This window comes from Rhea pennata, chromosome 2, assembly GCF_028389875.1.
Source record: "Rhea pennata isolate bPtePen1 chromosome 2, bPtePen1.pri, whole genome shotgun sequence".
NCBI classification, from domain to species: domain Eukaryota; kingdom Metazoa; phylum Chordata; class Aves; order Rheiformes; family Rheidae; genus Rhea; species Rhea pennata.
Genome location: NC_084664.1, coordinates 113,732,239 through 113,750,012, shown reverse-complemented (window position 1 = coordinate 113,750,012; position 17,774 = coordinate 113,732,239). Strand labels below are relative to the sequence as shown.

The 17,774-nt window shown below is 40.8% G+C and overlaps 1 protein-coding gene across 2 annotated transcripts in view; it reads right to left on the bottom strand.

Annotated features, from left to right (window-relative positions):
• Positions 1-225: 225 nt before the first annotated feature.
• Positions 226-17,774, bottom strand: part of COLEC12 (collectin subfamily member 12) — a 102,684-nt gene continuing 85,135 nt past the window's right edge. The window contains exons 4-11 of one of the 2 annotated variants that reach the window (XM_062570208.1): positions 14,451-14,549; positions 10,913-11,959; positions 9,019-9,507; positions 8,464-8,600; positions 7,595-7,704; positions 5,795-5,940; positions 5,143-5,212; positions 226-5,016 (exon numbers count right to left, since the gene is read on the bottom strand). In XM_062570208.1, coding sequence (XP_062426192.1) covers positions 5,178-5,212; positions 5,795-5,940; positions 7,595-7,704; positions 8,464-8,600; positions 9,019-9,507; positions 10,913-11,959; positions 14,451-14,549 — 2,063 coding nt within the window. In that variant the 3' untranslated portion in view covers positions 226-5,016; positions 5,143-5,177. Of the gene's footprint in view, positions 5,072-5,142; positions 5,213-5,794; positions 5,941-7,594; positions 7,705-8,463; positions 8,601-9,018; positions 9,508-10,912; positions 11,960-14,450; positions 14,550-17,774 lie in introns of both variants that reach the window. The other variant, XM_062570209.1, reaches the window with a different exon arrangement.

The following is a 17,774-nucleotide window of genomic DNA, read 5'->3' as shown; positions in this document are numbered from 1 at the left end:
AAAAATAGACGACCCAAAACTGAATCATACTTTTGAAAACCTAAGATTGTAATCTGTTTTTTCCTCCAGCCAGAAAATGGGAATAGCAATACTTTTATACCTCTGGGATGGACTTTGGATAAGAAAATCCTAACCACATGTAAAATATTCTGAAATAAAAGCATTATTTGCTTAGCGATTTGCTCTTTTTATTCTAAAATTAAAAAAAAAGAATCTTCACACAAATTTTGGAGCATCACACAGAGTTTATTTTGAAAAAGAAATCAAAGGATGTTTTTCTCATCTCTGAGCCAGATGGAAAGAAAAAACAAACGTATTCCATCTTAAGAAAGGAAACACATGAGAACTTTAAAAAAATTTTAGCCAAGCTTCTGGGGTTTTTTTTTGTTTTGTTTTGTTTTGTTTTTTTCCTCCAATAAACTCCATGGAAAAAGTGAGGGGGAGACAGCGACTGAACAAACGGCCCCTGCTCTTAGGCAGACCCGGCTTCGGGATGCCCCGGTTTTGTCCTCACGGCACGAGGCTCTCCTGCGCGCGGATGCCCGGGTCGGCCCCGAGCGACCGTGGGGGAGCGCTGGCGGTGGCCCCCTTCTCCGCCAGCCTGCTGGGCTGCGGGGGAGCGGAGCAGCTATCCCGCCCCTGGGCCCTCGACCAGCAACATCAAGGTGAGCCCGGACGCCCGCGCCGCGCGCCGGGGCAACGTGACGTTCGCCGAGGAGCCGTGGGCTGCAGACCCTCCGCTCCCGGTGGACGCTGCGACTGCGTGAGAGGCTGTGCTTTCAACCGAGGAAGCCACCCGGGGCCTTTGAGTGGTTTTGTTTTCACGCACGTGGATAAACTCAACATCCTCCGCAGCCTTTCCCCTACTCGCTGCCCAGCCAGCCTCTGACAGCCAGCGGCCGCCCTCCGCCCAGCTCCTCCGCGCGCCAGCGGTCGCGGGCTGATCCCTGCTACTTCCTAAAAACAGGGGAGCTACTTGCCAAGCATGGAAATTTATAAGAGGAGCTCAGCCACTTGAGGGAGAAAGAGAAGCAGCGCGATTAGATTAGCTGTCACAAACAGCCAGTTTAAATTAGACACAATAAGGGCTAATCTCGGGACTCATCCTGCTCCACCGAAGTCGAGGCACCACGCGGCGAGCGGGGGGAACACTCATCCGAGGTGTTCGGCGCTCTTCTGCGCAGACAGCGAGCTTTGAAGGGGGACCCAAAGGCACTTCGCCTTTTGTTCAGCTTAGCCATTTAAAACCATATTTTTTAGTATCCAGATGCTGCAAAACAATGGACTAAAATGGCAATTAAGAGGTGAAATAGCTGCAGTCATGCTTAGGACTAGCTGCAAGAGGACAGGCTTTAATTACAACAATTTGTTTTTCATCAATTTGATTTTTAATACCTCTGAAATGCCTCTGAGCTGCTGCACACACCAATTGACATGTGTCACTTGGTCACACAAGTACTCACAGAATAAACAACATTTACTTCTGTGTCACCACTTAGCGCTTCCTTTATTGGCACAACTGCAGGTGATATTTAGAGACATCAAAGAGGGCTGAAGGTCAGAAGCTTCTTAGTTCTAATTGGCAGAAGACGATTCATGATAAATTAACAGGATGAGTCAAAAACGGCACTAAGAAATCCAGCACTGGCTGATGTAAGGCACAATGACTTTGCACCCTCTCTGCCTTCCCCTCCACCTCGTGCCTCGGGCGCAGCACTCGCCAGGGAGCGAAAATATTCTCTCAGTGGGCTTGCATGTAGTTTGTAAGAGACGGCAAAGAGCGATGGAGATGTGTACTCAACACGCCAAGTTACAGTACACGTGCATACAAAGCCAAAACTCTAGCTGGGACAAAATAATCTCCTATCACATACAGCTTTCCGCCCAACCTGTGCTATTGTTCAAACCATCCAGCAAGCAGATTTCACAGGGACAGTTTTCTAGATCCCATGCGGCAGCTCCGACTTGCATGACAACTTCTTGGCCTTCCCTGGGGCCCTGCTTGCATCCCCGCCGATTGCTCTCCTTTCCCTGGCGGTCTCTGCAGCTGCCTTAGCACTCTCCCAGCTCCGCAGTCATTTCACCCTTTGCTGCCGTTTGACACCTCCTTTTTCCACTTGCAGGAATACCGGATCAGAAGGATGGTCCACCTTGGCCTGCCTGCCTGGTCAGGCCAGATTTCAAGGATGACTGAACACACCAGCAATGCAAACAGAGCATCCATCTCAGGCCAGTTTTGCCTAACACCTACTCACTTTGCTTCTGATGTGTGAACAGGGTGCTCAACATCAGGCACATTTTATTTCTCAGTTAAAAGTGGATAATTAGAACAGTGTTACATATAATTACAAGACAGAGTTGAAATTCACTTTGAAATGAGAATTTAATTCATAAACACATCACATCCTTAAACTGTCCTCGTTCAATGATTATTTCCATGCTACAGCCAGACCGCTGCCTACGGTTTATCATAGCTGCTGTGCAAGTTTTCAGCAAGTTAAGCACGCATTGCTGATAAATGCTCCAGCCATTTTAGTAGCCTTATGTAGTCATACGTACAGCTGTAGCTGTTGATTGTGACTGCACAGTAAACCTCTACAGAGGGACTGGAGGGCTTTAGATGACTCTCAGATTATCTCATCTTTCCATGTACCATCGCTCCCATTGCTGACGGAAGGGAAAGATGGTGTCTTTTGGTTAAGCACAGAGCTGGGAAACAAAACATCTGGGGCTTTAAAGGAGGTTGTCAGGAGCTACTTGGGTGGACTTAAGTCTAGCACTTCAGTAACAAGCATGAAGAACTTCATTTATCTTGGTAGATGCTCAGAATTTACCTAAATATGCCAACATTCAAAATGAAGACAGCAGTGCTTTTCTGAATCAGTGTGGTTCTGTGAAGTTCCATCCACCGAGGTCTGTGAGGCTCTCTGGGAGTGCAAGTAATACTGTTGTACCTCTTTACCTAAAAATAGCAGATGAAAATTGTCCCTACAGGCACTTGTGTAAGTATGTATGCAAACATTACAGCATGTATCTACACACAACTCTTAGGTACAGCATGACAGAGTATATGGTATAATGACGTTGTAGTCAGAACCTCATGAAAAAGCGAAAAAGCAAAGTTTCGGGAAATCCAGCGTGTTTGCAAAGACAAATTCCACTTCATGGGCATTTCACTTTTAATTAAATGTATGCAATTTTTGTTTTGTTCCTTTCTCATATCTCATAGGTACCACAAGGTAAGATTCTCAAATGTAATTTTTTAGGTATTTTCTTGAAGTAAATTACAGCTATTATTAAAAAGTTCCCCCCCCCCAAAACAAAACAAAACAAAAACAAAAACAAACACTGGAGGGAGTGCAGAATTCAGCGATGCAGCAGTCTTTGCTCAGTTGTTCTTGGGAGCGATATCTGAAGCCCAAAATCTTGTCTCTTTCCAACAGCGCTGGAGTATTTCAACAAGCTTATCCGCATTCAGCCAAGGTAAATGGGAGGTCAGGAGGCAATGCAAAAACAGCTCTCTTTCAGAGGAAGCCAAAACGACTTCCTTCATGCTGTAGACGTGTCGCGTAGTGGTGTAGTGACTTCCTTCAAGGTGCAGTTTTTACACAAAGTTTAAAATCTGGGATCGAAGAACAGAGTTTCTGCTAATGAACTTGAACTGGCTGCTAATTTTTTAATTCTTAACAAGCTGCACTGCTGCTTACATGACAGCTCACAGGACTGAGGAGGAAACTTCCTAGGTAGTGATACCATCTCTTTAACCACACTGCACTCTGTTTGGTAGTATATTTTATTTTCTAGTTTGTTTGGGAAAGAAGTACTGGTCCAAGGAAATAATGAGATCAATTTACAAAGCACTTTAGAGAAATGCAAGTTGATTAGACTTTTCTGAGTATGGCATGTTTTTATTACCAAATTTTAAAATCTATCGTAGAAAGAAACATATTTCGGCATGTGCAGCATGAACTTTTGTTTCTGTTCTCATAAAATTCTTCATCTGGGCAGCACCTATTAGTGTAGAACTCTGCATGAACATGGAGGAGGAGTGAAACGTTTCAAAATCATTATAAGAAGTCAGTGATTTACCTCTGTGGCATTTTTTTCAAGCAGGGAAGGAAGGCAGGAAGGCAGGCAGGCAGGAGGGAAAGAAGGAAGGAAGAGAGGAAAAGTTTTTATTAGCATAGTCTTTGCATAGTACCCTGACAGCACACTGACTGTGATCAGAGCTATAATGTGTATCTAATCCTTAGTCAACTCCACTGTTACACATGCAGACTGGACTGCATACAGTAAGGAAAACACTATCTAAAATCTGCCATAAAAGTTATTTAACCAGAACAATTCATCTGGGAAAATACAAATTTATCTAACTGGAAAAATATTTCTCTATAGCTGAGCTAGGCCTGATAGCAAACCTTTAATGAATTATTAGTACCTTTATTGTTTTCTTTGGCTCCTGTGCACTATATTTGTTAAAAAAAAAAAAAAAAAAAAAAAAAAGGTCAGTAAAAAAGAGAACAATTGTAAAAAGCAAATATTTTGTACAAAAATACAAAGTTTTAAAAGCTCTTAAAAGTATATTCCATATTATTGATAAGAGTTGGACTATATATATATATTTATATAAAATCTATATATTCGTGTATCTGTATAATTTTCCTACATTTGGGATTTTAGCAAATGAACATACTGTTTACACAGTTGCTTTATATGTTTTTCTATAAATGAATGACCAACAGTCTTACTCCGATTGACAGAATGTCTTTTCTCAAAAGACAGTTACGTATGTATGTGGTTACCAGTTGGGAAGAAAATCTGTAACTGAATTAGTCCAACTGTATTTCTGATAAGCTCCTGATGTTTTGGGTTGAAAGGCCTGGAATAATTGCAGAATGCTGAAGAAGAGTTGCTGAATGCCATTTAAACCAGTTTTCAGTGCTTGCTTTAACTCTTTCCATTTTGGTAGGAGATGTTGATCTCTTCTGGGATCTTTCTTCTTCTTTAAGGAAATTTCTGTAATATGTAGGTATCTGTAAATTCACAGCCTCTTACTCTCCAAATATTTCAGCTACAGTTCGAGAGAAAAAAAAAACATTAAAAGCCTGTAACAATTAATGCTTTTCCAAAAAGGAAGCTTACCGAGATCAAGGTATCTTAAAAAATTTAAGGAATTCTTATGCAAGTTCTGTAAGTCCAGGAGGAGAAATACCTGTAAAATATGAAGTTTTGCTAAAATAACAAATTTATATAGGAAGGGAAGAGCACCTTATACTGTTACATGCTGTCCTTCACTCTAGACACCCACACAGAGTTATACACACACAAAATGCTTTTAACATTAATTCTTTGGATAGAGTCTACTTGTTTTTGGAAGGCTAGTCCCTAAGCTATCCTAAAGACCAAATTTGCCCACTGCACTGGGTCTATAAAAACAGCTTATAAGGTGGCCAGGGTCTGGAGCACACATGCCAAATCATGCCTGACATTTTAGGCACATCGAAGGTCTCCAGAAGATGGTGAGGAAATGGAACATGCCATGTTATGGCCACTCTGGAGGCTGGCCTTTCAGAGTGCAATATATCTAGAGTATGTAAAACACAGAGTATTAGAAAAGCTCAAGCTGGGCTGGAGCTGAGTAGAAGAGGTCTAAGGGTGATGCACCCTTTTCCTTAGCAACACATTTCTATAGCATATGGCCACACATCTGGATCTTTTCTCTAGCTGTGTAAAGTTGACTTGAATTTGGCCTGCTACAGGTCGAGTGAAATAATCAAATGAAGTGCTTGCTTACCTTTGTCCATGTCTTTTTCACAAATGAAATTGTTCACATCTTCACAGTAAAAGTCATTCCAGAGTCCAGCATAGATTAACCCGGCGCAGTCTTCCCCTGGCCCGTGCCCATGGCTCCAGTTATCAGGTTGCCCAGTTTTCCAGTTTCTTCCAACAAAACAGCAGTATATATTATTGCACAACACAGCCCACGTGACAGTTTTTCACCAGAAGAAAATTAACGAAAACATCATGAGATCTGTTCTGAACGGGAAATACACGTCGAAACAAACAATACATGACTCTTGCAGAAAATGGAAAACAGATGTATTACAGGGAAGGGAATCTATTCAGCCCCAGGCTGCCAAACTCAAAGACCTAAATTTAGACCGGTGAACTTTATTTTAGTTTCTGAATGTACATGCACATATAGTGCTCCATGTGCATTGCTCTGAACCTGCAAGTCTGCTCCCTTCATTCCTGCCAGCAGATGGTACTAGGAAGAGGGATCCGTGGAGGCACTCAGGGCTCTGGCCGCACCGACACGGGCCCCTCTGGAGGCACAGCAGAGGTTTACCTGTTTTACAGGCCCGTGTTTGGATGGGAAGTGAATTTTCAGGCTAACACTTAATTAACAAAGTCTACGTACACAGATCTTTTGAGATCAAAAAGCCTTGCTGGTGTAATTTAAGGCAGCGTGTAAAGACCTCACAGCAAATGTTTCCTCATCCTGTTTTTGTTTAATAAGTGAGAAATGCTTCCAACATCGAGACTTAAAAGCTCCATTTTCTTGAAGAAACAGGTGGTTGAATAGAGCTTGTGATTGCTGGCTGATACGGTCCATACTCAGCTAAAAAACATGCCTGCCTGTCAAAGGATTTCACTAGGCACCTGGGAAGACACACAGCTTTCCAGAAAAAAATTAAATACTTTGAAAATCAGTAACTGACAGTTCTGAAGTTACTGCCTAACACCTAAAACCATAGTGTAGGGGAAAGCTATTGAAAGTAGTGGCTGAAGTGGGAGTCAGTCCCAGGGCTGCTATAAAGAGAGAGAGAGAGATGAAGGGAGGGAGGGAGGAAAAGGGAAAAATATTATGGCTCATTTGAAACACATCTGACTTTTTCCATGTTTCTCATCAAAATGAACACCAATGAGATCACAGCTAATCATTTCGTAACATCTGACTGAGTGTAGCATGTTTTTCTGGAGCGCAGCATGCTCAGTTCTATAAACTCTTTAGTCCACTCCTCGTATTAAAAGTTTGGGTGGTTGCAATCTGTTCCATTTAGGACTAATTAGGTGTAGCCCTGCGATTCCTGGAGAGCTGCCAATTCAGCTCTCAGCTGGCCAAAGCTTAGACATCATGGTTTCATGCATTTTCCTTATATTTAATGCTTTCCACTTGGATTTGGGCTTTATCTAAAGGCTGGTCATTTTTTATCAGAATGAGCACTCTATTTATAGCCAGTTGTAATGCAAATGAGGAAAATTCAAAGCAAGACAGAAAAAAACTGTCTGTGCTTCCCATCTCCACTTTGTAATAAAAGTCAGGAGCAAATATTCTGGCAAGAATACTGTGTAGTTATGCGACTCTTTCATTCAATTTTCAGTTTTCCTTCTGGTGAGGAAATAAAAGTCTTGTGTATTGTGACGGGAGAGAGAAAAAAACAGTTCAGTGCTACCCTAAGTAAAGTATTATTTCACTGGCATCTGCAAACCTCTGGATTCACTGGATAATTTCTAGATGCTGCTTTGAGAAGTGGCAGTAAGAACAGTAGCATCTGCAGAGAATAAACACCGTTGTTCTTTTTTTACGTACGTGTAAACTGGTAAGGATCCATCCAGCCATCTCCATTCATTTTCCTTCTCTGAATCTGTAAGCCCAATCCAGAAGCTGCCTTTCCCAAGAATCTGCCTTTTTAGCCATTGCTGTGAAAGAAAGATCTCAGTCCATAACAAACAAACATGATCCGCTTCAGCGCTAATGAGCTACTCTTGCTTCATGAGCATCCTTGTTATCAGAGCAGGAAGGGCTAAAGAGATTTTTTCTAAGCTGAAGATGCATTTCATGAGTTAGCTTGCAACCCCTTACTCACACCGGAATCCATAGCACTGTTTGCATGCAAGGCAGAGAGAGCTAGTCATGAAAATGAGCTTGATATAAAGCCACAGGCAACCTCATATAGATACATATGGAAAAAAAAACAGCAAAGAGTAAGCAGTTTTATCTTGATGTTCACACTGCTACATAATCACCAATAATTATCTTGAACAGTGGTTAATGTATAGCTAGATTTATAGCTAGATAAAAACATTTGTGGGTCACAGTAGTCTTAGGCTGTGTGTTTTACAAGAGACAATTTAAAAATAAATTATTTTCAACGTTATCAAAATATATTTCAATAATATGCAAGGTACAGCAGACTCCATCTTCAAGGGTTCAAAACTGCTTCAATTCTCACCAGCTTTCCTGGGTGCTCCATACCCATCAGCAGCAGCTCTGCTCACACTGCACACGGACTAACTGCTGATCAGTCAGAGGGTGGAGAAAATGCTAACTGGAGTCCATTACTGTGTCTGCTTCCCTACATATAAATCCGTGATGTTCTCAGCTTCCCACTTGCCCTGTACCTTCCACATACAGAATTGCCTAAGAGTCTCTCCTTGAAAAGTGGAAAGAGAAGTTACCTGTTCCTCTTTGTTGTTTATGATAACCAAGCGTGATGCCTTCTCTTCACAGAATAACTTTGCCTCTTCAAAAATTTCTCTTTCGATTGAAAAGTAGTAACACTTCTCTGTATAATTCTTCCAACGAGGAGAACAACCTGTGATGTGAAATTTTTGTGTTAAACTAATTACTGATAAATCAAAGAGCCAGCAGTATCTTTCCGCATGGGGCTAAAACTAAGTGGAGGATATACTTAGAGATAGTGTGGGAATGTGCTTCTCGGGACCCTGACTCAGAGTATGAAACCAAGGCTAAACTGCATGATTGAGGGGATTATTTATTACTCATGCTGCCTTCTCTTTAGCTGTAAATATTAACTAAAATCAATTTCAGAGCATCAGAGGGAAAACCAACAGGTATAGCTTCACTTGAGAGTGCTCCTTATGAATCGCAGAGATTAAGTGGAGACTCATGTAACAGAGGTAACTATAAACCAGTATCTCACTGGTGGGCACTCTCTGCTAGGTAGATTTCTATTTCTGTAACAGAATCCATGCAGCGTTTAGATAGCTTACCATTAGCCTCGGGCACTGATGTAGGTTCACTTTGTAGTGCCATTGGCATTCCTGGACCTGGGGGCCCTGGTGGGCCAGGTGGGCCTTTTGGACCAGGGAGCCCAGGGACTCCAGGTAGCCCAGGCAATCCTCGAGGTCCTGGCACGCCTGGTTCTCCCACAGTTCCTTGCAGTCCTTGAAATCCTGGTGGGCCTTGTGGCCCCGGAGGACCATCTTTGCCTTGTGGCCCAGGTGGCCCTGGGTCTCCACTTGGTCCTGGCAGACCTGTCTTACCAGGAGAGCCTCTCTGACCTTTGGAGCCAGGTGATCCTCTCGAACCTTTCCCTCCTTTTTCTCCTGGTGGCCCAGCTGGCCCAGGTGGGCCCTTTTCACCTGCAGGTCCTGGAGGTCCTGGCTCTCCCTTCTCTCCTTTTTGTCCTTTTAGACCAGCGGGGCCGAGAGGACCTGCAGGTCCTCTGTCACCTTTAGGTCCCCTTGGACCAGGAGGACCTGAAAGAGTATAAACATTCAAAATTTATTCAAAGTAAGAGCAGAATACAAAACAGAAAACCACCTGGGGTCCTTGTTTAATCTACCTCAGACCAGCCACACTGGATATTCAGCACCTTGAATATCTGACCAACAATTCTTGCAAATGTGCAGCTGCTTTTCAGACATTATATAGCACTGCTCTTTCCTGAGCCTCCCTGAAGTACAAGATACAGAAGAAAAACTTCTGATGCATCTTATCATGTGAACTGGACAGTCACGTAATGCCACAGGTGATCAGTTGAGGTGTCAGTCCCTACAAGACATACTGTGTTGTTTACGTAGTAAATAAATGCAGTACTACATTTTGACACTTTCATTCTCTTATTCTGCTACGCTCCTTTTTCTTTCTAGCCCTCCTTCTCCTCTCTTAGACTACAGGACTGCTGCTGTTCTGTTGCTCTGTCAATATTCGGTTGTCAAAGGAGAAAAAAGGATGGATAGTGAGCAGTAGGCCAGCCATGAAGAAAGACCAGTAGTATTATCTGCTAATTTGCTGGTTATAATGAGAACAATACATACGATAGGAAATGGGAATATTGTAACAGCTTTTCATATATAAACAACAAAATAATTTTGGATTCTGATCATGGATGGGCCAATTGCCAATGTCTTCTTTTTATCCTGACTCTACAGCAAAGATAAGTTCCTACTCTGAAGTCATTCAGGCCTGGTTGAAATGAGAAAGGTTAAGGTTATTGATGTATAATCTGGGCTCTAATTCAGCCCTATTCTATTTGGAGAAAAGGATTTACATTTGTCATTAGAGTTGTAGGCGTGACTGGTTCACATCAGGTTGGCAATATGAGTGTTCATTTAGAAGAATACTTGGCTGGGAAAAGCCCCCTAAACTTGATGTTATTTATTTCTGGAGAAAATAAAATATCCAAGGATTAAAACCCAAGCAAAGTAGGATGTGTTCTGGCAGGCTAACAACTGGCTTAAAGTGAAATAGAAACTTGTTTTTCAGTAAGGGCGGACCTTCCTGGGAATGGGCCAACTTATATTTTTTAGCCATTTCCTCCTTAGCAGAGATTGGTTTCTTGAGGTTCCACACCTTCACTAGCTTATTTTAGAAACTAAATCAAAAGCAGATCCAGTCAGTCATCTGGAATAAAATTCTGCTAAGTCAGAACCTTCTTTCATAACATTCCCATTCCAGGTATGTAAGGAAGGGGTATGAAAATTAGTAAGGCAGAAAAATTGAAGCTATATTTCCATTTCCAAAGCTTAAGATTAGATAATGGAAAAACTCAGGACTCTGTACCAACATGCATTGGGAAAAAACTTTCACAGAATTAAAGAAGTTCTTGCAAGCAGGAATTAAATATAGATCAGTAAGGGTATTGTTAGGGAATTTGCATACCTTGCAGGATAGTGAAGTTCTTGATGAGCTGGCCATGTTTGGAATCTACTAGCTTCATTTCTTCCATAATTACTGACAAATTGGCAACTTCAACATCTAGTCTTGACCTCATCAAATCCTGCTGCATCTTGAGAGATGTAGAGTCTAAGCGAATATTGGCTAGTGTGCTGTTCATAAAAATCAGCTCATCTGAATGTTTACTTAAGGTGTCTGTACAAGTTGTCCTGACCTCATTGAGATTGCCAGTCAGTGTCCGTAGATGATGGGCAGTGTAGCTGATGTTGCTGATGATATTGACTACATCGGTCTCAAAGACCTGGAATCGCTCTTCCAGCTGGTTGAATTTGGCAGAAGTTCTATTTTCATATTCTTTATGCTGTTCCTGGAGATCCTTTAGATTTTGTTCGTTCGCTTGGGCAATTGTGGTGATGTTCTCCATTTGCCCACTGAAGGAGCTGAGCTGATTGTTCATGTCTTCAAGCGTATCGTTGTTAGCTTTTGCCAATGCTGAGTTGTTGGCTGCTAAAGTCTGTAAATTTTGTACTTTCTCCTTAAGCCAATCAGTGTCTTTCCGGGCTTGAAGGACAACCTGCTGCAGATTTTGGAAGTCATTTTTGATTCTTAGGATAGCCAAACTTGTATCTTCCATTGACTTCTGCAGAACACTGATAAGATTTCTTTGCTGTATTTGTGTCAGGTTTAAATTGTTCAGGTTCATGATGACCACATTATGAGAATGCACTTGGTTTTGCAAATTTGTTTGGATATTACTTGTGTCCTGTTGAAGATTGTTGATATAGCCAGTATATGCCTGAAGAGTCTTATTGACACTGATAATCATGAAAGAGTTGCTATCTAAGATGCTTTTCATTTGGCTCTGTCTATCATCTAATACATTTCCAGACTCTTGCAGCTTCTCCAGTGTATCTTTATTTCTAGTTGTTTTCTCTGCAATGTCATGAAGCTGCTGACGAAGAGACAGAATATCAGATCTGAAGCTAGACAGTTCAGTGTTTGTATTCATGGCTTTTTGTCCAGCTTGGTCATCTGTTAGACAGGAAAAAATTGAAAGGCTTTAGGATGCATTTTTAAAACACAATACAAACAAGCACAGTATATTTTTAATACAGCTAGACTGTCAAAATTTTCTATCAGTAGAACTTCTACACTATCTCTTCCAGAAGAGAGAAACCATAAAGCAATAAACCATAAAAGTAGAAATAGGTTAAGACCTTGTGTCTTGCCAAGGAGAACAGAATGGTGGTTCTATTGTCACATATGGGAAAAATGACAGTTACAAATTATGATGAATATATGATTTCAAATACTGTTTGTAACCTGAACAACAATTGAATGATAAGCAAAATTCGAAATATTAGAGAAGTAACAGTAAGTTTATGTTTTGAAGCTACAGGTGGCTTTATAAGGAAGCTCAGAAGCAGATTTTAGCAGTTCGTATTTTTCTCTTCCTTATTCTCACAGTGAAATATTTTCACTGTGATTTAGTACATATAGCTATTTTTAAAAAATCTTTGTTTTAGTTTTAGAAGAGTTCTAATGTCTATTTTAAAACAATTCAGGCTAAAGACAAAAGCTTTGCCAGCAGGCCACTCCAGATATGACAGGATAGGATGCATTTCTTTTTTTTTCTCTCTCTAATATACCACTAGTGCGTTCTATGACATATCTTTTACTGCTTCCTCATGTTCCAAGTTTTAGCAAGGCAAAACCTTTAATCTTTGAGGAACATCTCTCTTCTTGCTTACACTGCTCTACAGTATACTTCTGGGAGCTTTTCTGAGTGTGATTAAGCTTCTGAGGCTGCCCAGCTCACCAACCAGGACGTAGAAACCAAGGAAATGAGTAGTCAAAACTCACTTTTAGGGAAGATTCCCTTTCTTGACCTCAGTCACTTCCCTCTGCTACACACTTCATATATTCTTGTCCTCATCTAAGTCCAGCTATGTTTACCAATTACAGAGTCTTAAGTCCATGTAAATGATTCCAAGGGAGGGAAGGATGGTCTTCATAAACTGCAGTGAGTACAGTTTGGCATGGAGCTTTCTTTTGGTATGTTTGAATGAATCATGATGGCTAACAGCAAATGGTGGCTTGAGAGAGAGAGAGTTCAGTCTGGAATGTTTAAGGAGTCTTCTGCAAATGGACACCTTGCCAAAGCACAGCTCCTCTCCCTGTCACTCATCTCACTCTGGCATCTACATTTACATCTCAGTTATAGCTCAAATTATATTGTGTTCTTCATGCAGCTCTAACAACTGCCATGTCCAGACATAGCTAATCCCTAAAGGCTTGTCTTTCATTTATCTCATGCGGCTATCCCTCCAACTTTACAACAGCTCTCTTATCTTTATGCCTCTCACATACATTGCCCCACAACTATTTAAACTTCTTCCTTGGCAAGTCAACTTAAATGGGAACTGATGGTCTTGAGCATCTTGCCAGTTATAGGCTATCCAGTCCATAGTGTACAAAATGCTTCTGCATGACCTGGATCAAAGGTGCTCCAAGTTGTGATTTGATCAATAAAACTCCAAAATGTTGTACATGCTTTCAGGTGTAACATTTATTCTGTAAATGTATCACTGCAAGTACCTGCCACTGAATTATTCCATGTCTTAGAACTAAATGCAGTGTGTAAATACTTCAGAATGTATTTACTTTTTGAGGAGGAAAAAAGATGTAAAAATTTATGATCAAGTTGCAAGCTATTATTGCAAGCTATAATTTTTCCAAGCAATGGATATCTCAATATATGGCCTATGAAGCTAAACAAAATGTATTTCAAGAAGCAAATGCACATATGTGTTTATCTATGTCTATATTAAGCTAATTATACAAACTGTAAGTTTATGTATACATAAACTGCTAATAAATAGCTTTGCTTCCTTTCTAGACGAGAAAGAAAGGCAGAAATGTCTATCTATTAAGCAGAATCCTTACACATTATCTTTTTCTAATTTTCTGCAAATTTAGAAGTGTGATAATACTTAAAAGAGCTGAGCTCGTAACAGCTTTGTGTCCTGTACTCTTGGAGATTTTTAGGGCACATTTCGTAGAAGTTATCAACTTGCCTCAGGGCTAAGAGTCTATTATTTGTGCACCCCTTAAAATGGATTTCAGTTTTGCATTTTAATTGCTAAAACATTATCAAGATGACTGACAGATTTTTATATGATTTAGAATCTCTTCTTTTGTGTTACAACTTCTGCTATATTTTACATCTCTCATGAGTCATCTTAGAGAAGACTCTCTCCAGGACAACTTTTAAGTGTCCATTATAAAAGTATAAATGATTTCAGAGTGACTTCAGTGGGAACTGCAAATGTTAAGGTATACTTAACACTTTACTGTACTAAGTAGAGATGGTCTTAACCATTTTTAAGTACTTGAGAAATAGGAATGTAAATATTATATCTTGTCACGGTCAGAGATTTTGCAGACAAATTCCCAGTCCCTATCTGCCAGGATAATACCTCAAAGGCATAATACAACAGGGCTTTGCTTGCACGTAGATTACCTAATTTCTTCAGACCACTCTCCACCTCTGTGAGTTTTTCTGTATATCTTCTGTGGGACGTTTCCAGGCCACCTGTGACATTGTCCATTTTTTCTACAACTAGGAGAAAGAGAACAGTACATTAAGGAAAGAAGAAAAGTGAAATTATGAAAAAAGCTAAAAATGCTAAAGCAAACCAAAAGAATACCACTAAGTTCAAACAAAAATACCTTTAAAATTGCTTTGGTTGCCACTGAACTCTACTGTTATTCTGTGAAATGTCAGAAAGATGCTCTCTTATATAACCTGGCATTCTTCTAGAAAGCTCTTCAATATGCCAACATTCACCAAACATTTTTTTGCTAACGAACAGTCTCTCTCATAAATGAGGAGAACCCTCTTTGACAGTTTTCCTCTTGAACCAAGGCGTTTTCTTTTAACAATATCTCCATGCTAAAAACACACCTCAGCATGATGAATATAGACGTTGCTCAAGGCCCAGAAGTGAGGTGGAAGAATTGCTTTTATTTTGCTATAGGCAAATTTGTCCTTAAAGTGAGCCAATATTTTTACTCTGAGTCTTTAGATTATTAAAAACTGCCTCCTAGCTATCAGACTTTAGTCTGAGACACCAGTTCGAAGATGCAATTATTAAAATGCTTTTGAACAACTCTTAAACATTTTGATAATCACACACAGCACTCCAAGAAACCATTCTGACTCATTAAGATTGAATGGACAGTCATTCAGCAAGTGCAGATTTATGGCTTTCTCTGATGTGCTCTTTATTTTGATAATGTCTGAGCCATTTTGTTGTCACTGAGACAATTGGATGATTTGATGGCATTGATACAGAAATGGAAAAAGACAGCACAACAAATAAGAGCCTGGAGTGCCTTACAGAGATAAAAATACGTATTGCTGAAGCAATGCTTGCAAGGCTAGAAGCAACCTTCAGCTTCCACGTTAAACCTAGTTTGATATGCTTTTGCATTCAAACCATAACCAGGACCAGAAATGTCTTCTCATCACCAGATTACTTAGCTCTTTGGCTATGTTGGGAGCAGAATGGATCTGCGCTGACCCTACATGAGGCATGGTGCCAGCCCGCCTTGTTCATACAGAAGAAATAAGGTGTTTCCCAGGTCTTTGGCTAGTGAAGCCAGTTCTGTAGGCCAGTGTAGGGGCAGTGGCTACCACAAACTCCTTCTGTCCCTGAGACAATCTGCAGCCAGGAAATAACCTTGAAGAAGTTGCTGCCATGGAAGGAATTGTTTTCTACCTGAAATGGAATTTTAGAAGATCTTTTGCTACCCACAAGCAACCATAAGCACCCTAGACCTTTAAGGCATGGTCCAACAAGGACTCCTCTTGATTCTTTTTTAACTTGTTTTTCTGACCACAGGTACCACAGATATACCACAGGTTTTTAATGCTTCCAAAATATCAACACAAAAAACAGCAGGCCAAGATTATCGCTGGTGTAACTATACCGAGGTGAGTGGAGTTATACCAAAGTGCCAAGATTTTCTGAGGTGACCAGACATCCTTTGGTGAATTACCTTCTTTCTCCTTTCCCTACTGCTAACAAGTCAGCAAAACAGAGGTTTTACTGTGCTCATAAAAATAGAGTCAGAGGTAGATTTCTGTATTTGAGATGATGGCAGCTGGCCTGCTAAATGCCAGATCCAGGCTACAATTTTGACTTTGCATTTTCAGGGGGACCATTGCTCAATACCCTCTGCCTTAGGAGGGACATTTTCCTCTCAGTATAACACTAATGTTTCACTGGTCCTTCTGCCTATTAAAGATGCTTTTTGAAATGCTTTGTGCCTCTGCTTTTGCCCAAACTCTCTTCCAGGTTGGAGCCCAGATCAGTAGTCCTTCACTTAGTTTTCCACTGAGGTCTATATACATCTGTGTATTGCATGCAGTGAGCATGGGGACCATGTTTGGCCTTTCTTTTTGATTAGCTCTAGGTAGCTCCTTGTGGTGTTCATATCTGAGGCACTTATGGAGGACCTAGGGAAAGCATCTGGATTTAAAAATCAGGCTTACTCCAAGTGTTTGTGCTGAACCTTGGCCTTGATGGGCAGTATCTCATCAACTATAGATCCTGTTAATCCTGATTCAGTGTAACATTCACTTATCTTCTCCAGTTGTGCAAATGAATATTTCTTAATATTAATTTAAGCAAAATGCAGTTTCTTCCTTTCATAGTTCAAATGGAGCCAGTCTGTTGTTCAGCTCTGAAGCTTATAAAACTGAGATTTTTGTGCTGTTCTGTAACAACAAGAATTTTTCATGATTGAAAAAGAATCTAGCACTGGTAACTTGGATTAAAATGTTCTCTGGAAAAGTCTAAAGCAAATGAAAATAATAGAAATCCTGCCAATACACAGTAGCCTATGCTGGCAAGGAGATGAATTTGAAAGGAACTGCAGATAGAATAGAGTATGCTATTTTCATTGTCAAAACTCTGAAAAATGCCTTAAAAAGACTGTAGCTGCTCTGCAGCTATGAATGCTTTTTGTGTAGAACACCCCAAGAGGTGTCTCACTGGTACTAGTTACAATTGGCTGTGATATCTGGGGATGCTTGGCCTGCAAGATCACTAATGATCACTCTTAAAAGGTCATTCTATCCTCAATAGTTTGTCTCTCACAGAAAGTAGTAAATTTTAATTCTATTGTGTAACTGGAAATCAGATAACAGCCCTGAATCAGTATGGTCTGGCCTGGAAGATGCTGGTTTAGAGAGGCTAGATGGAGAAGGCTTTTTTCAAATACGGAAGGTACTGATTTTTGCCTATTTGACACTAAACTGTCAGTGCCGTACGCAGATTAACTGAAGTGAAATGCAGAATTAGCTCTATTGGGCAAACTATTACCTTTATTTTAATTCTGTCTCCCCTCAGAGAGCAAGCCAGTGCTGCACTGTGAAGCGTACGGGAGAGAGTCCAGAGCCAACTCCAAACCACTGGCTCCAGCAGCTGCAGCAATTGAGAGCTCTGCCTAGGCTAACGGCAGAGATAACTCAAGGATTTGCAGTGATGCAGGCAAAACTCAGCTTTGTCATCCCACAGACAAGCCAATATATATGTTTGCTTTGTACAGGAGCAGGATCTTAGCCTCTGTTGTCAAACAAACCATGGATGACTCGATTGCCTGTCTAAATACCCTCCCCAAGCAAGCCACAGCTTATTTACCTTCCTCAGCCCCCTCCCTCTACTAGGGGAAAGGATGAACTGTGGGGAGAATGAGTAAAGACAGCCACGGTCAAAGTAAGTTTCTGCTGCTCACAAAAGTCTGCAACTATTGAAAAAAAAAAAAAGAAAAAAAGAAA